The sequence below is a fragment of the Carcharhinus amblyrhynchos genome, unplaced genomic scaffold (genome assembly GCF_965287045.1).
Source record: "Carcharhinus amblyrhynchos unplaced genomic scaffold, sCarAmb.v2.hapA scaffold_42, whole genome shotgun sequence".
In the NCBI taxonomy this organism is placed as follows: Eukaryota; Metazoa; Chordata; class Chondrichthyes; order Carcharhiniformes; family Carcharhinidae; genus Carcharhinus; species Carcharhinus amblyrhynchos.
Genome location: NW_027649783.1, coordinates 3303389 through 3323521, shown reverse-complemented (window position 1 = coordinate 3323521; position 20133 = coordinate 3303389). Strand labels below are relative to the sequence as shown.

Genomic DNA, 20133 nt, shown 5'->3' with positions numbered 1-20133 from the left:
TTTAATCAATGGGGCACTGAGGACAAAATAGCAGAAGCTGTGTTAAACCTGCATTTAAATTGGGTTCAGTTTCAAGTGGATACTGTTTCCATTTTCTACAGAGCAATTTATAAGGATATTATAAAAGAATTCAGAAGGTGGCAGAAATGTTTCACCAGAATAGTTCAACTGATGAAGAATTGTATTTATTGAGAATGGTTTGACACACTGCGACTGGTCTACTTGGAGAAGAGAAGGTTCTGAGGAACAAAGAACAAAGGACGGGAAACAGACCCTTCGGCCCAACGAGCCCGCGCCGCCATTTTAACATTATGAGTCTCCTCTCCACCCATGACCCTTGTATTGGAGGTAATCGCTAAAAGAAGCAACAGCAGCATAAAGGAAATGCTGCCTCAGAGAGGGGTCACGGAAGGTTCACTTGAATTTGATTATTATTCCAAAAATAAAATATGCAGGTTAATCCGCAATTATATAATTTTTTGTATTCATTTATGGGCGTCACTGGCTGGCCAGAATTTATTGCCCAATCATAGTGGCCCGAGTGTAGTTGAGAGTCAACCACATTGCTATTGCTCTGGAGTCACACGGAGGCCAAACCGGAAAGGACGTCAAATTTCGTTCCACAAAGGGCTTTGGTGAACCAGATGGTTATGCCGGTAATTGACAATGGATGAAAGCATAAATAGGATCTTCATTCCACATATTTTGTATTGAATTCAAACCCCACCAGCTGCTGTGTTGGGATTCGAACAAGAGTCCCCAGAGACCCGTGCTTTGAGGGCAGCTCGGAGTCAAACACATTGCTGTTGATCCGGAACAACATGCAGGCCAGACTGAGTAAGAATTCCGTCCGCAAAAAAAAATCAGTTAATCAGCTGTTTCTTTTTTCTGCGACAATCGACTCAAGATCATTAATTCCAGGCATTCTTATTGATCCCGAATTTCAGCATCTGCCGTGTGGTGGATGTGTGAGGATGTATGTGAGTGTGTGTGTAAGAGAGAGATGAAGTCATTTTCAGTCTGTTTGTGATTGTGGATTAATCCCTTCTATTCCCTCACAAGCACAGCGAGCCCCTTGCACCTCTGAACTCTAATTGAAAAACACTTGTACCCCTGTGACCCTGGGAGTGCCGGGGGGGGGGGGGGGGGGGGGGAGTGGGGGGGCGGCAGTAATGGGTGGGTGATGTTTGAAGTCAATGCCTCAGGATGCTGAGTGTGAAACAGTCGATTTTAAAGAATGCGTGTCGGAAACTGAAGAGTGAACTTGTCTGTGAGAAGATCACAGAAAAGCTGTGCCTGGCGCTGCGCACTGGAGACAAGTTTTGGGTTGTCAGTAAATGAACTCCTGTAATGAAGACACAAAATCAGAAACAGAAAATCCTGCAAATATTCAGCAGCCCCGAAAGCAGCTGTGGAGAGATATTCCTGTCGCCAGGATGTAACTCTCCAACTGGATACTTCACGTTGCTCAGATCTGACACTCTCAACACCTTCCTGTAAGGAACAGGAAGGGCGGGAATTGGGTCTTTGTTGATTTGAGCAAACAGAGCAATGCAGCAATGAGAAGCTCCTCACCCCCCGGCGGCTTGGGGAAGGATGGGACTCAGATACAGGACTCCAGGTTGGGTTCAAAAATGGGGGAAAGAACACATCGAGTTTTTATTGTAATGACAATGAAGATGGAATTCAAATCGACTTGTGCGGATTCATATCACTTCTCAGGTCGTCAGGATGACCGAGCGGTCTAAGGCGCTGCGTTTAGGTCGCAGTCTCCTCTGGAGGCGTGGGTTCAAATCCCACTCCTGACATTGCTTTTTTTTTCCCTCCCTGTTCCAGACACCATCCACACCCGCGAAATATCTCCCCCGGAATGACAATGGTTGCAGGGGCTCAGGAACAGCGACCTCCGGCAAGTTCCATTCCGAGACACATCCCATCCTGTCTCTGAAATATATCACCGTTTCTGCGGCTGGCTGACAATCCTGGAACTCCTTCCCGAAAAGCAATGTATCAGTACAGACACCACATGGACCGCAGTGGCTCAGGAATGAATTCCCCGAAAAAATATCTGGAAAATAATTAATTTTGGGCAACAAATGCTTTCCGGGCCAGCGACACACAGGAATTCTTTCTCGGGTGCATCTGTCTGTATTCAGACTGTGTTTTGCATTATCTGCCGTTCAATAAGAATTGGGGTCTTTCTGATTCTATCAGTTAAACTGTGCCTGTACAAGTCAACTTCCGGAACTAAAACATAGTTTCAAAATTCATCCTGTATCTGACAATCTTTGGAAATGCAGCTGACTTTCTATATCCCCTCATTTGAAATCTCCGATTAATTTCTTCATTCATTCCTGAGATGTGGGTGTCGCTGGCTGGGCCCGAAATTATTGCCCATCCTAAATTGCCCTTGAACTGAGCGGATGACAGGTCACCTCAGAGGGCAGCTTAGCGTCACCAAAGTTGCTGTGTGTCGGGGGTCACATGTAGGTTCAGACCAGGGAAAAAATCATTCCTTAAAGGACATTAGTGAACCAGCTGTGTTATTTTAAGACACTCGATTCATGGTCATTAGACTTTTAATTCCAGATATCTTTTTTTATTGATGAGACATTTCACCATTTGCCGTGGTGGTGGTGGTGTGTGTGTGTGTGTGTCTGTATGTGTGTGTGTGTGTGTGTGTGTGTGTGTGTGTGTGTGTGTGTGTGTGTGTGTGTGTGTGTGTGTGAGAGAGAGAGAGAGAGAGAAAGAGAGAGATAGAGGGAGAGAGAGATTCTCACAGTCTCTTTGTGAGTGTGGATTAACCTTTTAAATGCCCTCACAAACACAGTAATCCCGTTGCCTTTGTCAATTCCTAAGAAGTACTTGTACCTCTGAGACCCTGGTGGGCGGTTGAAGGGTGGGGTGAGGTTTGAAGGCGATGCCGCAGGGTGCTGAGTGTGAGACCAGCCGATTTTAAAGCATGTGTGTCGGAAAGTGAAGAGTGAACTTGTCCGTTTGAAGATCACAGAAAAGTTGTGGCTGGAGCTGGGCCCGAGAGACAAGTTTTGGGTTGTCAGTAAATGAACTCCTGCAATGAAGACACAAAATCAGAAAGAGGAAATGCTGGAAATATTCAGCAGCTCCGAAAGCAGCTGTGGAGAGATATTCCTGTCGCCAGGATGTAACTCTCCAATCGGATACTTCACATTGCTCAGATCTGACACTCTCAACACCTTCCTGTAAGGAACAGGAAGGGCGGGAATTGGGTCTTTGTTGATTTGAGCAAACAGAGCAATGCAGCAATGAGAAGCTCCTCACCCCCCGGCGGCTTGGGGAAGGATGGGACTCAGATACAGGCCTCTGGCTGGGGTTCAAAAATGGGGGAAAAAACGCATCGAGTTTGAAATATAAATGCTGCAAAGGTGGAATTCAATTCGATTTGTGCACAGATTTTGAACCTTGGCTAATGTCGTCCGGATAGCCGATCTGTTTAAGGTATTGTGTTCCGGTCGCAGTTTTCTTTCGGGGCCTGGGCTCAAATCCCACTTCAGACACTTTTTTTTCTCCTTCGCGAGGCACCATCCAAACCCAAGAAATCTCTCAGCACAAGGGCAGCAGATGCAGAGGAACAATGACCACCTGTAATTTCCACCCCGAGACACACATCATCCGGACTTGGAAACATATCACCGTTCCCATGGCGGGCTCACAATCCCGGAACTCCCTCCCGAACAGCAGTCTATGTGTACATACACCACATGGACTGCAGTGTCTCCAGAATGAATTCATCACCAATTACCCAAAGAGAATTAATTTGGGCAATAAATGCTTCCCGGGCCAGTGACACACATACCCCGTATGAATAAAGTATTTTCTTTTTAAAATCACTTCGTGCGACAGAAGGAACACAGCTGCCTTTAGAGCAGAAAACTGTGTGTGTGAATCACATCTCTAATTTTACACCAAATGTGTGTCTGAAAACAGTAAGTGGACCCAGCTCACGTTAAACCGTTCAATATTTAGTCGGATAGTTCACAGGTACCTTCCAATTCTGGCAGTATCTCCTTTTTCACAAATACCACCAGATCTGGAACTTATTTCCAGCATTTCGCTGAGCCCACCCGTTGCTGTGGCAGGCTCTGTGGCTTAGTTGGTTAAAGCGCCTGCCTAGTAAGCAGGCGATCCTGGGTTCAAATCCCAGCGGAGCCTTGGTTCTTTTCCACTGGTGTTTGTAATTGTGCCCGTCGCAAGATCCATTTTTGCCTTTCCCTTCACAGTGGATAATCTCCAAAGATGGAAACATTTCGAGACTCCCCACAAATATCTCGACTATTTGTTGAGATGATCCAGGTATTTTCATCATCTTGCAGTTAAAGAGAAAACATTTGTAATAAACCCAATGCTGTAAGTTCATCAAACCCAGGTTTCCATTATTTTCTCAGGGAATTCCGAACACAGTCAAATGGCTTAAATCGTTCCATGTGTCCAAGCAATCTCTCACGCTGCTATTGTGTGTTTTTCTCTGTCTATTGTAATCTCGGTGTGATGCAGTGATACCTCCTCACACTGATGTTCCGATTAAACGATACAGGAGTGAAAATCTGCCTGACTACATTCATTGGGAGCAAGTCAAGCCTTTGCCGTAGCAGACTGGTGCAGCAGAAGCGTTCTGGGCCTATAACCGAAAGATCGATGGATCGAAAGCGTTCTCTGCTACTCCTGTTCACAGTGACGATAGAACAACTAAACGGTAACTATGAAGCAGTTGTGACTTTTACCTGGAGTACATAAACTGTTATTTGGCTTCCCCTTTCCCCCAAAAACTGTTCTAGGACCCTTGCTGTTTGTCATTTTCATAAATGACCTGGATGAGGAAGTGAAGGGATGGGTTAGTAAGTTCGCCGACGATGCGAAGGTTAGTGGTGTTGTGGACAGTCTGGAGGGATGTCAGAAGTTGCAGCGGGACATAGATAGGGTGCAGGACTGGGCGGAGAAGTGGCAGATGGACTTCAACACGGATAAATATGTAGTGGTCCATTTTGGCAAGACCAATGGGATGCAGGAGTACAATATCAAGGGTAGGAGTCTTGGCTGAGTTGAAGAGCAGAAGGATCTTGGGGTCCGGGTCCACAGGACTCTTAAATCGGCCTGGCAGGTGGAGGATGTGGTCAAGAAGGCGTATGGTGCACTGGCCTTCATCAATCGAGGGATTGAGTTTAGGACTCGGGAGGTAATGCTGCAACTTTATAAGACCCTTGTCAGACCCCACTTGGAGTACTGTGCGCAGTTCGGGTCGCCTCACTACAGAAAGGATGTGGAAGCTATAGAGAGGGTGCAGAGGAGATTTACAAGGATGTTGCCTGGATTGGGAGGCATGCCTTATGAAGTTCGGTTGAGGGAGCAAGGTCTCTTCTCCCTGGAGAGACGAAGGTTGAGAGGCGACCTGATAGACGTTTATAAAATGCTGAGAGGAATAGATAGGGTGGATTCTCGTGGGCTATTTCCCAGGGCTGAAATGGTCGCTACGAGCGGACACAGGTTTAAGGTGCTGGGAAGCAAATACAGAGGAGATGCAGGGGGAAAGTTTTTCACTCAGAGGGTGGAGAGTGAGTGGAATCGGCTGCCGGCGGCGGTGGTAGAGGCGAACTCGCTGGGGTCTTTTAAATGACTTCTGGATGAGTATACGGGATCTAATGTGTTTGGAAGTTACAGAAAGTTCTATGGCTTGGTAGATGTAGATGTGATTTGCGCAACTTGTGGGCCGAAGGGCCTGTTTGTGCTGCAGTGTTCTATGTTCTATACATAAAACCTCGATCTGTGCTAAATGGATTTTGTATGCAACCGGAGTATTACACCAGAAGAGGGAACATCTTAACACAACATGCAAAAATTTACAGACAATAAAAATCCTCACGGAGAATCTCTTTTACACAACAGGGAACAAGTTTGCAACAGAAAGGGGCATATTAATAGAACAGATCTGTGTCTCACTGCTCTAACTCACTCTATCCCTCCATCCCCTCTCATCAACTCTATATGAAGGCGGGATCTTGTTGTTTAGTGACTGAGTGCACACAATCTGTATCTACATCTGATCAAATAGAATTCAGCTTGTGAACAATATCACCATTTGAACCAGTTCTGGGTTAACCCAGGCACAGCTCTGATTGGCTGCAGCCCCCTGAATCTGGGGAACAGACACTGTGAGCATCGCCGGCCTCAGAGGCTTTCACAGTTACTGAGCTGGGAAACTCCAACTCATCCCCGAGAATCCACAGCACAGAGCGAGAGGAGAGGAAAACCTGTCCTGGGAGCTGTCAATCTGAGACACAGTTTGACCTGTCAATGTGCAGATGTGAAGCTGCTCCTTCCATTCCCAATCTGCTATAACCAGGAGTTCCTAACGCCCAATAATGACCAGCTCGCAGCAATGTGTTTGAATGAACACGATGTCATATCATCCAAGCAGCATTTTGAAATGATCATTCAGTGTATTCTGATGAAATTTATTTCTTATGCTGTGTGTGTCATTCCACAAGAATCTTCCTCTGAAATGAGACCTTGTTTTGTCCTTGTGCTCCTGTTTTCAATCTGCTCACATTATGATTTCCCTCATGGAACCAGAGAAAGGGAACAGCACTGAATCATTCGGCGTACCTTGTCCATGCCAGCCCGAGGGACACCCAGGTGTCCTCTTCAAGCTCACCTTCCTGCACTCGGCCCGGAGCCATGGAGCTGAAAGCATGATGGTGATCCACATACTTGGCACCAAAATACCAGAAGGATTTCCGGCTCTGGGGTGCCGGAAGCAAACACTTTCAGTAATAATCGCTGCGAGCAGGACTTGAACCTGCGCGGGGAAACCCCATTGGATTTCTAATCCAACGCCTTAACCACTCGGCCATCGCAGCTCCACGGGTTGTTTAGCTAATATAATCACCTCAGTAGCGTTCATACTAACTTCATCAGGCACCGTTATTGTACAGAGCTCAGTGTGTGAGCTGAAATTTGTTCCTTTACTTTTGTATCTTTGTCTCTGGCGGAGAACTCACTTACTGGGTCAGAGACTTGTTTTTGTATCTCAGTAATTTTTCATTACAAACAAATTAGTTCCGAATAAAAAGAAAAAGACAAATCTCTATTGTATTTCATTATCGTAAACTGTTGCGCTCGCCCTGGTTTTGTCCACTCGGTTGAAAACACAGGCGGAAGTGGATAAAGTTGTAAATAAATTATCAATGCGATAGCCGGGAATCGAACCCGGGTCAACTGCTTGGAAGGTAGCTATGCTCACCACTATACCACCATCGCTCACAACGCTCAAGCAGCCCTTATTTTAAGAACAAAGAACAAAAACAGCCCCGGAAACAGGCCCTTCGGCCCAACGAGCCCGCGCCGCCATTTTAATACTACCAGTTCCCCCCTCCACCCATGACCCCTATCTATTGTTTTTATGGCCATCCACATTGAGGGAAACTAACTTAGGGACAATTTATTACTGCCAATCAGCCTAACAGCACATCTTTGGGCTGTGGGAGAAAACCGGAGCACCCGGAGAAAACCCACTCAAGGACGGGGAGAATGTGCAAACTCCCACAGACACCGGCCCAAATCCAGGTGTCTGCACAGCAATCAGCGACAGTCATTGAGCTGTCATCTTGCCCAGTATCTGGTCCAGTTTAGGCACACACTAACGACATGAAGCACTAGGCCAATCTCGAACAACCAAGAGCAGCCCCAGTACGACCCATCGCGTGTATGCCCCTCGTTGGACACGAGGTGGACCGACTTAAACCTGTGAATGAAAAGAGAAAAAACATTATTATCATCCCATATCCTTTTCCATTACCAGGGTCGTCCCAATGCTAATGAACCTTATTTAAAACAATTTCCTATATCCTCCCATCTCCAACCCACTCTTGTGCCTGTCTCAGTTACTCTGAAACAACTCCAGCGCGCCTGCCTCTGTTTTTTGTTCACTCCGTTTAAAGTCCAAGAGGCCGCGATCAGGTTCTAAATAAATTATCAATGCAATAGCCGGGAATCGAGCCGGAGTCAACAGTTTAGAAGGCAGGTACACTCACCACAATACCACCATCGCCTGCTCTGAGTAAGTAATCGTTATTTGCATTGGTTTTAATTACGAAACTTCCGTCGGTCCCGCACCGACAACAATCCCACCCAATCTGTATCCTCATAACCCCACATATTTACCGTGCTAATCCCCCTGACACTGAGGGACTATTTAGCATGGCCAATCCCGCTAATACGGCGCTAATTTTCATGGCTGAGCTGCCGATTCTGGAAAGACAAAATCTGCCATTCGGGCCGCAAATGAAGCTGGAGTCTGCTTTGGATCTTCTGAAACCACATGTTTACCTGGTGGCAAACTCCTGTCCAAAACTGGGGTCCTGATTTGAATCGATCGTCACCTCCAGTTTCTCATGGGATTAGAAATATGGGAATGTGGAATTGTTCTGGAACATTCACCCCTCAATCCTGTGTGTCCAAACTTCATCTTGGTTCCGTGAAACTCAAAACACTGAGCGAATCATCAGTTCCCCGGCAATAAGGAGACAGAACAAATACACCACCGACGAGGATGGGATTCGAACCCACGCGTGCAGAGCACAATGGATTAGCAGTCCATCGCCTTAACCACTCGGCCACCTCGTCATGCAGCAGCTGCTCCCCAAACCACCTCTTGTGTTTTAACATCCGTAACAAAGAACACATTTCTCCCGCAGGATAACGTTGCCTTTCTGCTTTCTCTTGATTCGTTGTTACTTTTCCATTTAATGTAAATCCAGAGAAAGTAAAGAGAGAGACAGTTCACCTCTCTGCTCCCGGGTTGGTTTTGAATTCACCGAACATGACCCTGATGTAAAACAGAGCAAGTGCTGTGAGTTCGTGGAGCAACAGGAGAGAGTCTGACCTCCCAGTAGAGGGCTGTGTGTCCCAGTCACGGAGCTTTTCTGTGTCGCTCTTTGGATTTTGGTTGTTTGCGATTGTTCCTGAAATGACAAATTCCAAATCTGGGATAGAAATGAAATTTTAGGGATGATCCGATTCGCATGCTTAGTTATTTTTAATAAACTTCTCTATTTGAACAATGTGTGAGGGATATGATTTGTCCAGTGTCGGTCAAGTTCGAGCAAGGTTCACAGTCCCAGTTGTTTCTGGGAGCCATCAATGGGGAGAGCTGACTGGCTGTGATTTAACCAGAGGATTCACACCTCAGGAGAGGAGCAAGACTGAGAAGGCGGAGCCTTCATGATCAATCTCAACTGATCCGGGAATTGATCCCGCGCTGTTGGCTGAATAAACTGTCCAGTCAATGGAGGCAAATGCTCTGGGCTACTCATTAATGAAAACTAAGACCATCACTGTTTCTATTTGATGGAGTGAGTAGGTGATAGCAGAAGATGGTTTCGATCCACCGACCTCTGGGTTATGGGCCCAGCACGCTTCCGCTGCGCCACTCTGCTCCCAAAGTCAGCCCCTCCCTGCTTATTACTGCTGCCCGCGAGCCAGGAATCTATTCACTGTCTCTTTTTGTTACAAACAGAACCCTGGGAAGCTCACCCTGGCTGGGTAATAACACTTAACATCACCCCGAATGTAACAGGCAGAGAAAAAACACACAGAAAAGCAGTAAAAAACTATTAGGAGACACTCACAATGAGAGACAGAAAATATTCGAGCAAACCGGCAAGACACTGAGATGGAGAAACTGATTAAGTATGAGAAGGGATTTTCTGTTCCACAAAGATAGGTCCTGTATTGAAATGTATGTTGTGTTGTGTAACTGTGCTCTCTGCTGTGTAACTGTTCTCTCTGTTTGGAACTGTGACTCTCCCGTTGACAGATCTTCACTGTGGTTCTGACAAATTCTTCCCTGTTGTGTAAATGTGTTCCCGGTTTGCAAATATCATCCGTCTTGAGCAGAAGTTTTCCTTTTGTGTGAAATGTTCTCTGTTGTTCTGTGAAGATGGAAAATAATGGACGTAAATTTGAAGGCCGCCATTTCTGAGGCTTGCTTTCAATTCCAGCATTGTTTGGGCCCAATGACCTCCTCCTGTTTCTGTTTTCTATCCATGTGCCTATGTGTTAAATCAGTGAATTTGAATTTCACCAGCTGCCGTGGTGGGATTTACTCCGTGTTCCCAAAGATTAGCGCGGGCCTCTGGATTACCAGCCCAGTGACATCACCTTTCATCCCTGGAAACAAAAACAGTTCATTCAGCTCAGCATTAAACCTCTTCCTGAGGAGATTAGAATTCCTGCCACAGAATTTCAATTAGCCGATTGATGCAAAGCATTTTGTCCTCGTTTGGAACATTAACAATTTATCCAGATCAAACATACATTGTGGAACAGTTATGACCGAAAAAAAATGAGATAAGTGAGAATTAAATGAACCAACTTACAAGGAAAGTAATTCTGAGAAAGCTGTTTGGAAGAAATAGTGGATTTCAGTTAACGGGCGAGGGAATTGGACTTTTAATTCCAAATGTCTTTATTGATGTCAAATTTCGCCATCTGCCATGGTGGTGGTGGTGGTGGTGTGTGTGTGTGTGTGTGTGTGTGTGAGAGAGAGAGAGAGAGACTCTCACATGATCAATCTGTTTGATTATGAATTAGTCCTTCATGTTCCCTCATAAACACTGTGATACCTTGTCTTTGTGAATTCCTCAGATACACTTGTACCACTGAGACTCTGGTGTGGGGGTGGAGGGTGGGGTGAGGTTTGAAGGCGATGCCGCAGGGTGCTCAGTGTGAAAACAGACGGTTTTAAAGCCGGGAAGTGAAAAGTGAACTTGTCTGTGTGAAGATCACAGAAAAGCTCTGTCTGGTGCTGCGTCCAAGAGACAAGTTTTGGGTTGTCGGTAAATGAACTCCTGTAATGAAAGCACAAAATCAGAAAGAGGAAATGCTGGAAATATTCAGCAGCTCCGAAAGCAGCTGTGAGAAATATCCCTATCGCCAGGATGTAACCCTTCAATTGCAGAGTTCACATTGCTCAGATCTCTCAATCTTAGCACCTTCGGGTAAGGAACAGGTAGAGCGGGAATTGGGTCTGTGTTGACTTGAGCAAACAGAGCAATGCACAAACCCAGTAAACAGGAGATCCCGGTTTCAAATCCCAGCGAGAACTTTGAGGCCTTTCAAGTGATCAGTGCAATTGTGCAAGTCACAATATCCCATCCTTGCCAATCAGTATTGGCTTTCCCTTTACAGTGGATGATCTCCAGAGATAAAATATATTTCGAGACTCCCCACAAATATCTCTACTATTTTCACGATCCGGGTATTTTCACCATTTGCAGGAAAAAAAAATCTGCAATAAATCTAATGTTGTAAATTCATAAATACAGCTTTCCATTTCTTTTCCTCAGGGAATTTCTAACACGGTCGAATGGCCTTAGAGTCACACAATCCCAACAGTGCTGAAGGAAACCATTCTGCCCATCGAGTTTGTACCGACGCACCTGCGCAAGGATATTTTGGCCCTGGAGGGAGTGCAGAGGAGGTTTACTAGGCTGATACCGGAGTTGAGGGGATTGAGCTATGAGGAGAGGCTGAATAAACTAGGCTTGTACTCGTTAGAGTTTAGAAGAATGAGGGGAGATCTCATTGAGACGTATAAGATGATGAATGGGATGGATAGGATAGAGGTGGAGAGACTCTTCCCGCTCAAAAAAGACAGTAGGACTAGGGGGCACAGCCTCAAGATAAAGGGGAGGCGGTTTAGAACGGAGTTGAGGAGGAACTTCTTCACTCAAAGGGTGGTGAATCTCTGGAATTCTCTGCCCGTTGAAGTGGTGGAGGCTGCCTCGCTAAATATTTTTAAGAAGCGGGTTGATGGGTTCTTGATAAGAGAGGGGATTAAGGGTTATGGGGAGAGGGCGGGAAAGTGGAACTGAGCCACAACAGATCAGCCATGATCTTATTGAATGGCGGGGCAGGCTCGAAGGGCTAGATGGCCTACTCCTGCTCCTATTTCTTATGTTCTTATGTTCTTAACTGCATTAGAATCCCTCCAGTGCAGATGGAGGCCATTTGGCTCATTGTGTCTGAACCAACTCGCTGAGATACCATCCCACCCAAAACCTGTCTCATTAACCCCACATATTCATCCTGCCAGTCCCCTTAACTGATACATTTTGGAAACAAAAGGCATCATGCAATACTCTGACAAGATACCACAAGGTAGGTTGTCGCATAAAGATTAAATCTCATGGGATCCAGGGTGAAGCATCTTAATGGATACAAAATTGGCTTCTTGACAGGAGCCAGGGGATGTTTGTACAGGATTGTTTTTCAAACTGGAATCCTGTGACCAGCCTCAGGAATCAGTGCTGGTCCGCTGTTATTTGTCATTTGTATTAATGATTTGGATGAGAATATAGGAGGCATGGTTAGTAAGTTTGCAGATGACACCAAGATTGGTGGCACAGTCAACAGTGAAGAAAGTTATCTCCAATTGCAACGGGATCTTGATCAATTGGGCCAGTTGGCTGACAAATGACAGATGGACTTTAATTTAGATAAATGTGAGGTGATGCATTTTGGTAGATTGAACCAGGGCAGGACTTACTCAGTTAATGGTAGGGTGTTTGGGAGAGTTACAGAACAAAGAGATCTAGGGGTACAGGTTCATAGCTCCTTGAAAGTGAAGTCACAGGTGGACAGAGTGGTGAAGAAGGCATTCGGCATGCTTGGTTTCATCGGTCAGAAGATTGAATACAGGAGTTGGGACGTCTTGTTGAAGTCATGAAAAACATTGGTAAGGCCACACTTGGAATACTGTGTACAATTCTGTTCACTCTATTACAGAAAGGCTATTATTAAACTAGAAAGCGAGCAGAAAAGATTTATCAGGATGCTGCCAGGACTTGATGGTTTGAATTATAGGGAGAGGCTGGATAGACTATTTTTTTTCTCTGGACGTAGGAGGCCGAGAGTTGGTCTTGTCGAGATCTGTAAAATAATGTGGGGCACAGATCAGCTAGATAGTCAATATATTTTCCCAAAGGTAGGGGAGTCTAAAGGTAGAGGGCACAGATTTAAGGTGAGAGGGGAGAGATAGAAAAGTGTCCAGAAGGGCATTTTTTTTCAGAGTGGTGAGTGTCTGGAACAAGCTGCCAGATGTGGTAGTAGAGGTGGGTACAATTTTCTCTTTTAAAATGCATTTCGACAGTTACATGGGTAAGAAGGGTTTAGAGGGATATGGGCTAAATGTGGGCAATTGGGATTAGCTTAGTGGTTTAAAAAAACAGGGCGGCATGGGAAAGTTGGGCCGAAGGGCCTGTTTCCATGTTGTAAACCTTTCTGACTCAGAGCCCATTCGGCCTAACTTGTCCATGCTAGCCCACGGACACACATGTGTTTCCAAGCTCACCTTCCTGCACCCGCCCTGTAGCCATGCAGCTGAAAGATTGATCGTGATCAAAATACTTCATACCGAAAAATGAGTGTGTTTTTTGAAATACCGGAAGTAAACACTTCCTAATCATAACCGCTGCGAGCAGCGCTCGAACCTGCGCGGGGAAACCCCATTGGATTTCAAATCCAACGCCTTAACCACTCGGCCATCGCAGCCACACATTTGTAATATGAGTAATGTTGATATTAACTTCATCAGGCACCGGGATTGTGCAGAGCACAGTGTGTGAGCTGAAATGTGTTTCTCTACTTTTACTTTGTATCTTTGTCTCTGGCGGAGAACTCATTTATCAGGTCAGAGACTTGTTTTCCTGATTCAATATTTCTTCATTAGAAACGAATTACGTCCGAACAATAAATAATAACACCTCTATTTTATTTCTTAGTTGTCAAATGTTGCGTTCCGTCTGTTTTTGTCCACTTGGTTTAAAACACAAGATGCTGCGGGTAAGAATCTAAATAAATTATCTATGCGACGGCTGGGAATCGAACCCGGATCAACTGCTTGGAAGGCAGCTATGCTCACCACTATACCACCATCGCTCACACCTCCCAAATAGCAACTATTTCAATCAGTTGTAATTATGGAAGCAGATTAGTTGCTGATTTCATCACACACCAGATATATCCACAGCATAGTTTGTAAACTGAACCTGTTTTGTCTGGTTTTTCTGGACAGTTTAAACCACCTGTTTTACTATTGTTTCTGACTGGGAAATCATTGTTTAGTTTTGAGGCCTGTTCTTTCAGTTAAACGACTGAAAGCAAATTGAAGCTGGATTTTCCATTAGAAACACGGTGATGATGAGAATCTTTGGTGAATTTTATTTTCGGAGTCGCATTTAATTAGCTATCGCATGTCACTTCTTACAATCTGTGATAATCAGGAGTTCCTAACGCCCAATAATGACCAGCTTGCAGCAATGTGTTTGAATGAACACGATGCCACATCATCTAAGCAGCATTTTGAAATTCTCATTTATTGTATTCTGATGAAATGTATTTGTTATGTTGCGTCTGTCATTCCATAAGAATCTTACTCTGACCTGAGACCTTGTTTTGTCCTGGTGCACCTGATGCCTGTTTGTTTCCATTCTGCGCACCCTCTGGTTTTCCTCATGGAACCACAGAAAGGACCAGAGAAGGGAACAGCACAGAAGGAAGCCATTCGGCCTGTCTTGTCTGTGCCAGCCCGAGGACACCCAGGTGTCATTTCCAAGCTGACCTTTCTGCACCCGGCTCGGGGCCATGCAGCTGAGAAAGGAATATGGTGATCCAAATACTTCACACCAAAAAATTAGCACTTTTCTTTGGCTCTGTCGCTGCCGAAAGCAACCGTAACAAACACTTCATCATCAGGATTCAAACCTGCACAGATATGATGGAAATTGGATTTCAAGTCTAACGCCTTAACCATTTGCCATTGCAGTTGTGTATTTACCTGAGTAATATAACCATCTCAGTAACATTCATATTAACTTCATCGGGCACCGGGATTGTGCAGAGCGCAGTGTGTGAGCTGAAATTTGTTCCTCTACTTTTATTTTGTATCTTTATCTCTGATTGTCTCTGATAAATGAGTTATCATTTATCAGGTCAGAGACTTGTTTTCCTATTTCAATAGTTTTTCATTACAAACGAATTACGTCCGAATAAAACAAAAACCCGAATTTATTACTGGCAAATTCTCCCTGTTTTATGATACTTGATTGAAACGTGGACACATTTCTCAATACGATGACCGGGAATCGAACCTGGTTCAACTGCTTGGAAGGCAGAAAGTTCTACTCATCAGTATCACTGAAGCAGACATTACAATTAGTTAGAATTACAGAACTATATACGTTGCTGCTTAAGGCAGCGGAAGTAAACACTTCACAATCACCTCCGCTGCGAGCAGGGCTCGAACCTGCGCAGGAAAACCCCCATTAAATTTCAAATCCAACGCCTTCATCACTCGGCCACGGCAGCTACACACTTATTTCTGTGATGTAGCCACCTTAGGATGTTCATATTAACTTCATCAGGCACTAGGATTGTGCAGAGCACAGTGTGTGAGCTGAAATGTGTTTCTCTACTTTTACTTTGTATCTTTGTGTCTGGCGGAGAACTCATTTATCAGGTCAGAGACGTGTTCTCCGATTTCAATATTTTTTTCATTAGAAACGAATTATGTCCGAACAAAAAAAATTGAAAGAATAGAAATCTTTATTTTATTTCATTCCTGTCGAATATTGCGTTCGCCCTGTTTTTGTCCTCTTGGTTTAAAACACAAGATGCCGCGGAAAAGAACCTAAATACATTATCAATGCGATGGCCGGGAATCGAACCCGGGTCAACTGCTTGGAAAGCAGCTATGCTCACCACTATACCACCATCGCTGACGTTGGTAAAACTGCAGTTATTTAAATCAGTTGTAATTATGGAAACAAATTAGTTGCTGATTTCATCACACACCAGATACATCCACAGCACAGTTTGTAAACTGAACCTGTCTTATCTCGTTTTTCTGGACAGTTTAAACCACCTGTTTTACTATTGTTTCTGACTGGGAAATCATTGTTTAGTTTTGGGGCCTGTTCTTTCATTTAAACAACTGAAAGCAAATTGAAGCTGGATTTTCCATTAGAAACACTGTTGATGAGAATCTTTAGTGAATTTTATTTCAGGAATGTCCACCTACTGTTGGGACCTGCGATAACTAATTAAATAAATCACCACTCTGATGGTCAGGAACTGACCCTTGGTCAAATGCTCTCACAGTCACCACTCCATCACCATCGCTCACCTGGCTCTGTCACCCACTCTGTAAGAAAGTCCAGCTCTGACAGTGAATCTGGTTCCCTCCAGGTCCAATCGGAGGATGGTCAGAAACTGTCACTGTCAGAAACTCCATTATCAGCGAGTGTGGGATGGTTATTTAACTGGCTGTCACTGGTTGGTGAGGTTGTGATTTACTGTTACCTGTCAGTGCCGGAGAAACAAATAAAACAGGAAATCTAGAGACTCCGAGAGCAGATAATTTGTATTTTCACCCTAAACAAACACAGTGATGTCTGTAATCACTATAATAACTGAAAATAAAAATACAATTGGTTCTTGCCGCAGAATCTGGTTAACAGATGTGGTTCTTCACCACATGGACTGCAGCGGTTCCAGAAGGCAGCTCACCCCCACCTTCCCAAGGGTAATTAGGGATGGGTAATAAATGCTGACCCAGACAGAGACACCCACATTCCATGAATGAATTGAAAGACAATCTGCGGGGAGCGGCCCTCAGAGTGTTTAACAGTTACTGAGGTGAAAAACTCTAACTAACCCCCTGGAATCCGGAGCAAAGGCCGGAAGGAGGAGAAATTCCGTCCTGGGACCTTCCATTGGGTGAAAGTTTTGTCCTGTGAATGTGTCGATGTGAATATTGTGGAAGAGAGAGTGTATGAAAGGAGCGGGCGGGTCAGACTAACCCAACTGTGTTTGTGTGTCTGTTCTGATCATGAGATCTCCGAGTCTCTCTTGGGGAAAATAAAACGATTTTTCAATCAAAGATTCCCCCTAATCCCCCTGCTGAGCCCCAGAGTGAGATTTCAAGGCAATTGTTTCGCTAAATGGAAGATTTGAGTGGAAAAGTAGAGAACATGTCAGCTATCGCGTGTGAGAGCGGGATCAGTGCAGCAGGAAAACGGGTTTCAGTGGAAAACGGAGTCCTCAGTTCGAGTGAAACCTTTTCAACAGCAAACATTGGAGTGTCAGAGACATGAAGGGTGTGAGCTGGATGTGTGGAGAGGCGGAATTTGATTGGAATGGGAGAGTTTGTGAGGAGAGAGAAACACAGAGAGGCTGGAGGAGCCGGGAGCTGACAGCAGCTTGTCTCTGCTCCGTCCGCTCTCTGCCTTTAAGTTGCTCTGTGCCGCCACCACTGGTTTCATTCCGGATCCAGTTCTGACTCTCCTGGCCCAGATTTTCCAGCCACTCTCGGATATGACTGAAACTGCAGCCGCCCAAACGGCTCCTCCAGCCGCTCCCGCTCAGGTGAAGTCTCCCAGGAAGAAGAAGGCGGCTCCCCGATCTGCCGCTCCCAAGTTAGGCGAGCAGATCCTCAAGGTGGTGGCGGCTTGCAGCGATCGCAAGGGGATGTCCCTGGCCGCCATCAAGAAAGCTTTGGCCGGCAGCGGAGTGGATGTGGGGAAGCGCGGCTCCCAGATCAGGTTAACTATCAAGAGGAAGGTGGAGAAAGGCTCTCTGGTGCAGACAAAGGGACAGGGCGCCTCCGGCTCCTTCAAACTGGCTAAGAGGGAAAGGCCGGGCAAAATGGGAAAGAAGGTGAAGAAAGCCACAGGCAAGAAATCTTTCGTGAAGAAAACAGCGGCCAAGAAGGTGACAAGAAAGAAAGCCGCCGCCAAGAAACCCGCAGCCAAGAAAACTCCAGTGAAGAAAACTCCAGTGAAGAAAACTCCAGTGAAGAAAACTCCAGTGAAGAAAACTCCAGTGAAGAAAACGAGCAGCAAGAAGGCGGCAACTCCAAAAAAGGCGCTGAAGAAAGCAGCCCTGAAGAAAAAGTCTCCTGTGAAGAAGGTCACGGGCGGAAAGTCTGTCAAAAAAGTGACTAAAGCGAAGGGCAATCCCAAAGGGAAAGCAGCAAAAGCGAAGAAAGCCTCAGGAAAGAAGTGAAACAACCCGAGAGCAAATTGGAAACCTCTGAAACCCCCCAAAGGCTCTTCTCAGAGCCACCCACATCTCTCAGGAAAGAGCTGATCCCGCATGAAAATGATTCCTGTCCCGCGGGGCCCGGCTCATTCTCAATAGAGATCATTTCAAATTCAGACTAAAGCAAAACAGCTGCAGATGCTGAATTTCATTGAGAATTTCACATTTGTTCAATCGCCACTTTCTCTCAGAATAAAGCTGTCTGGTAGATTCAGTGTGAGACAGGAACACTGGCGGCAAAACACCGCATTCCCCACTCATTTTTAATCCAATCCCTGCAGGGAGGCCAATCGGCCCATCGAGTCTGCACTGACCCACAATCCGGATCCCCCATTCCCCTATTTATTGACCCTACTTCCCCCCTGACACTCCGGGACAATTTAGCATGGGCCAATCAACCTCACACACACCGGGGGGAAACCGGAGCACCCGGAGGGAGCCCAGGGAGAATGTGGAAACTCCACCCAGACAGTGACCTCAGCCGGGAATCGAACCCAGGTTCCTGGCGCTGGGAGACGGCAGTTCTCAGCCCAAAAGTCAGTGTCAGGAGTGGGACTCGAACCCACGCCTCCAGAGGAGACTGCGACCTGAACGCAGCGCCTTAGACCGCTCGGCCATCCTGACTCCCTTCACTTTAACACAGGGAGATTTCACCCAAACACCTTCAATAAAGTGTTTGGAAACAGCTGGAAGCGGATGTGGGGGAGGATGTTACTGAGGGAGATTCTTGCTATAGAATAGACTGTGTTTAGGTGGGAATATTACTGACTGGCAATTATAACAGGAGCAGGTTTAAAAACACAAAAGGACAAAGTCACCACCCGAAACCTTAACTCTGTCTCTCTCTCTCTTCACAAAAGCTGCCGGATTATTTGCAGCATTTTCTGTTTCGATTCCAGATTTCAAAGCTCCGGGTTTGTGGAAACTCTTGAGTGTGAAGGGCGGCTCTGGAAGGGTTTGTGTGGGGAGCTGGCTTTCGTTTCCATTCTTAATAAACGGGTTGAAATTGGCGGTTGCAGAAACTGGAGGTGGAGCTGAAAGATCAGGGGCCGTTCTGTCTGTGTGTGTGTGTGTGTGTGTGTGTGTGTGTCAGGCCGGCTCTCTCCTCCCTCCCGCTCTGGGTTGAATCTTCACTCTGTCTCCTCCCCCATCTCTGCTCTCACTCCGCCTTTCTCAGTCAGGTCGGGGCGGCCTGTATAAAAGGAGCCTGAAAGAGTTCCTCTCTCTCAGATTGGGCAGTGATCGGAGTGAAGAATCCATCATGTCTGGCAGAGGGAAAGGAGGCAAAGGACTGGGGAAAGGCGGAGCCAAGCGGCACCGCAAAGTGCTCCGTGATAATATCCAGGGCATCACCAAACCAGCAATCCGCCGCCTGGCTCGCCGTGGCGGGGTCAAGCGGATCTCGGGCTTGATCTATGAGGAGACTCGCGGGGTGCTGAAGGTTTTCCTGGAGAATGTGATCAGGGATGCGGTCACCTACACTGAACACGCCAAGCGCAAGACGGTCACTGCCATGGATGTGGTGTACGCTCTGAAACGCCAGGGCCGCACTCTCTATGGATTCGGCGGCTGAACAACTCGACCCTTTTCCAGCCAACACACAACAAAGGCTCTTTTCAGAGCCACTCACCGCCTCACAGAGAGAGCAGTGACCTGGGGACGGGGGGGGAGCTGGGACAGGCTGCTCAGTGTTTGAGATGCAGCTTTGCTTTGTTTAGGTTCCGGTGCCGGGAAATCACCCAATTGAACATTTCATTTGGAGCAGGATTGTTGTTGAAATGTTTCAGTGGATTGTCTCAGCAGCCCCCAGTTGACATGTGCCCTGAGTGAAAGGCCACCTCACTCCCTGTCTAATCACTCAGTGTTTGGATAGAGTTTCTAAAAGCTTTCTCTGGAATAGCGGGAGTTTAGGAGCAGCAGCCGGTGAATCGTTCACTGGAACCAGTGCCAGTTGTGATGTTATTTGCCCCCCAGACGGTTGTTTCCTGCACTGAAGCT

General features: G+C 46.1%; 2 protein-coding genes and 10 non-coding genes across 12 annotated transcripts; 4 read left to right on the top strand and 8 right to left on the bottom strand.

Annotated features, from left to right (window-relative positions):
- Positions 1-1725: 1725 nt before the first annotated feature.
- trnal-uag (transfer RNA leucine (anticodon UAG)) lies at positions 1726-1808 on the top strand. Its single transcript has one exon. It is a non-coding gene; the product is annotated as a tRNA-Leu (tRNA).
- A 2309-nt stretch (positions 1809-4117) lies between these two features.
- On the top strand, positions 4118-4191 carry trnat-agu (transfer RNA threonine (anticodon AGU)). Its single transcript has one exon. It is a non-coding gene; the product is annotated as a tRNA-Thr (tRNA).
- Positions 4192-6811: 2620 nt separating this feature from the next.
- Positions 6812-6893, bottom strand: trnas-aga (transfer RNA serine (anticodon AGA)). The gene has a single exon. It is a non-coding gene; the product is annotated as a tRNA-Ser (tRNA).
- A 328-nt stretch (positions 6894-7221) lies between these two features.
- Positions 7222-7293, bottom strand: trnag-ucc (transfer RNA glycine (anticodon UCC)). The gene has a single exon. It is a non-coding gene; the product is annotated as a tRNA-Gly (tRNA).
- A 1283-nt stretch (positions 7294-8576) lies between these two features.
- On the bottom strand, positions 8577-8658 carry trnas-gcu (transfer RNA serine (anticodon GCU)). The gene has a single exon. It is a non-coding gene; the product is annotated as a tRNA-Ser (tRNA).
- Positions 8659-13505: 4847 nt separating this feature from the next.
- Positions 13506-13587, bottom strand: trnas-uga (transfer RNA serine (anticodon UGA)). The gene has a single exon. It is a non-coding gene; the product is annotated as a tRNA-Ser (tRNA).
- A 315-nt stretch (positions 13588-13902) lies between these two features.
- On the bottom strand, positions 13903-13974 carry trnag-ucc (transfer RNA glycine (anticodon UCC)). Its single transcript has one exon. It is a non-coding gene; the product is annotated as a tRNA-Gly (tRNA).
- A 1345-nt stretch (positions 13975-15319) lies between these two features.
- trnas-uga (transfer RNA serine (anticodon UGA)) lies at positions 15320-15402 on the bottom strand. The gene has a single exon. It is a non-coding gene; the product is annotated as a tRNA-Ser (tRNA).
- Positions 15403-15740: 338 nt separating this feature from the next.
- trnag-ucc (transfer RNA glycine (anticodon UCC)) lies at positions 15741-15812 on the bottom strand. Its single transcript has one exon. It is a non-coding gene; the product is annotated as a tRNA-Gly (tRNA).
- Positions 15813-17376: 1564 nt separating this feature from the next.
- Positions 17377-18099, top strand: LOC145335890 (histone H1-like). Its single transcript, XM_080181622.1, has one exon. It carries the CDS (start codon positions 17410-17412, stop codon positions 18097-18099), a length of 690 nt encoding a protein of 229 aa, XP_080037748.1. The 5' UTR covers positions 17377-17409.
- Positions 18100-18676: 577 nt separating this feature from the next.
- trnal-cag (transfer RNA leucine (anticodon CAG)) lies at positions 18677-18759 on the bottom strand. The gene has a single exon. It is a non-coding gene; the product is annotated as a tRNA-Leu (tRNA).
- Positions 18760-19396: 637 nt separating this feature from the next.
- LOC145335940 (histone H4) lies at positions 19397-19708 on the top strand. The gene has a single exon (XM_080181674.1). The coding sequence runs from the start codon at positions 19397-19399 to the stop codon at positions 19706-19708; it is 312 nt and encodes a 103-aa protein (XP_080037800.1).
- The last annotated feature ends 425 nt before the right edge of the window (positions 19709-20133 follow it).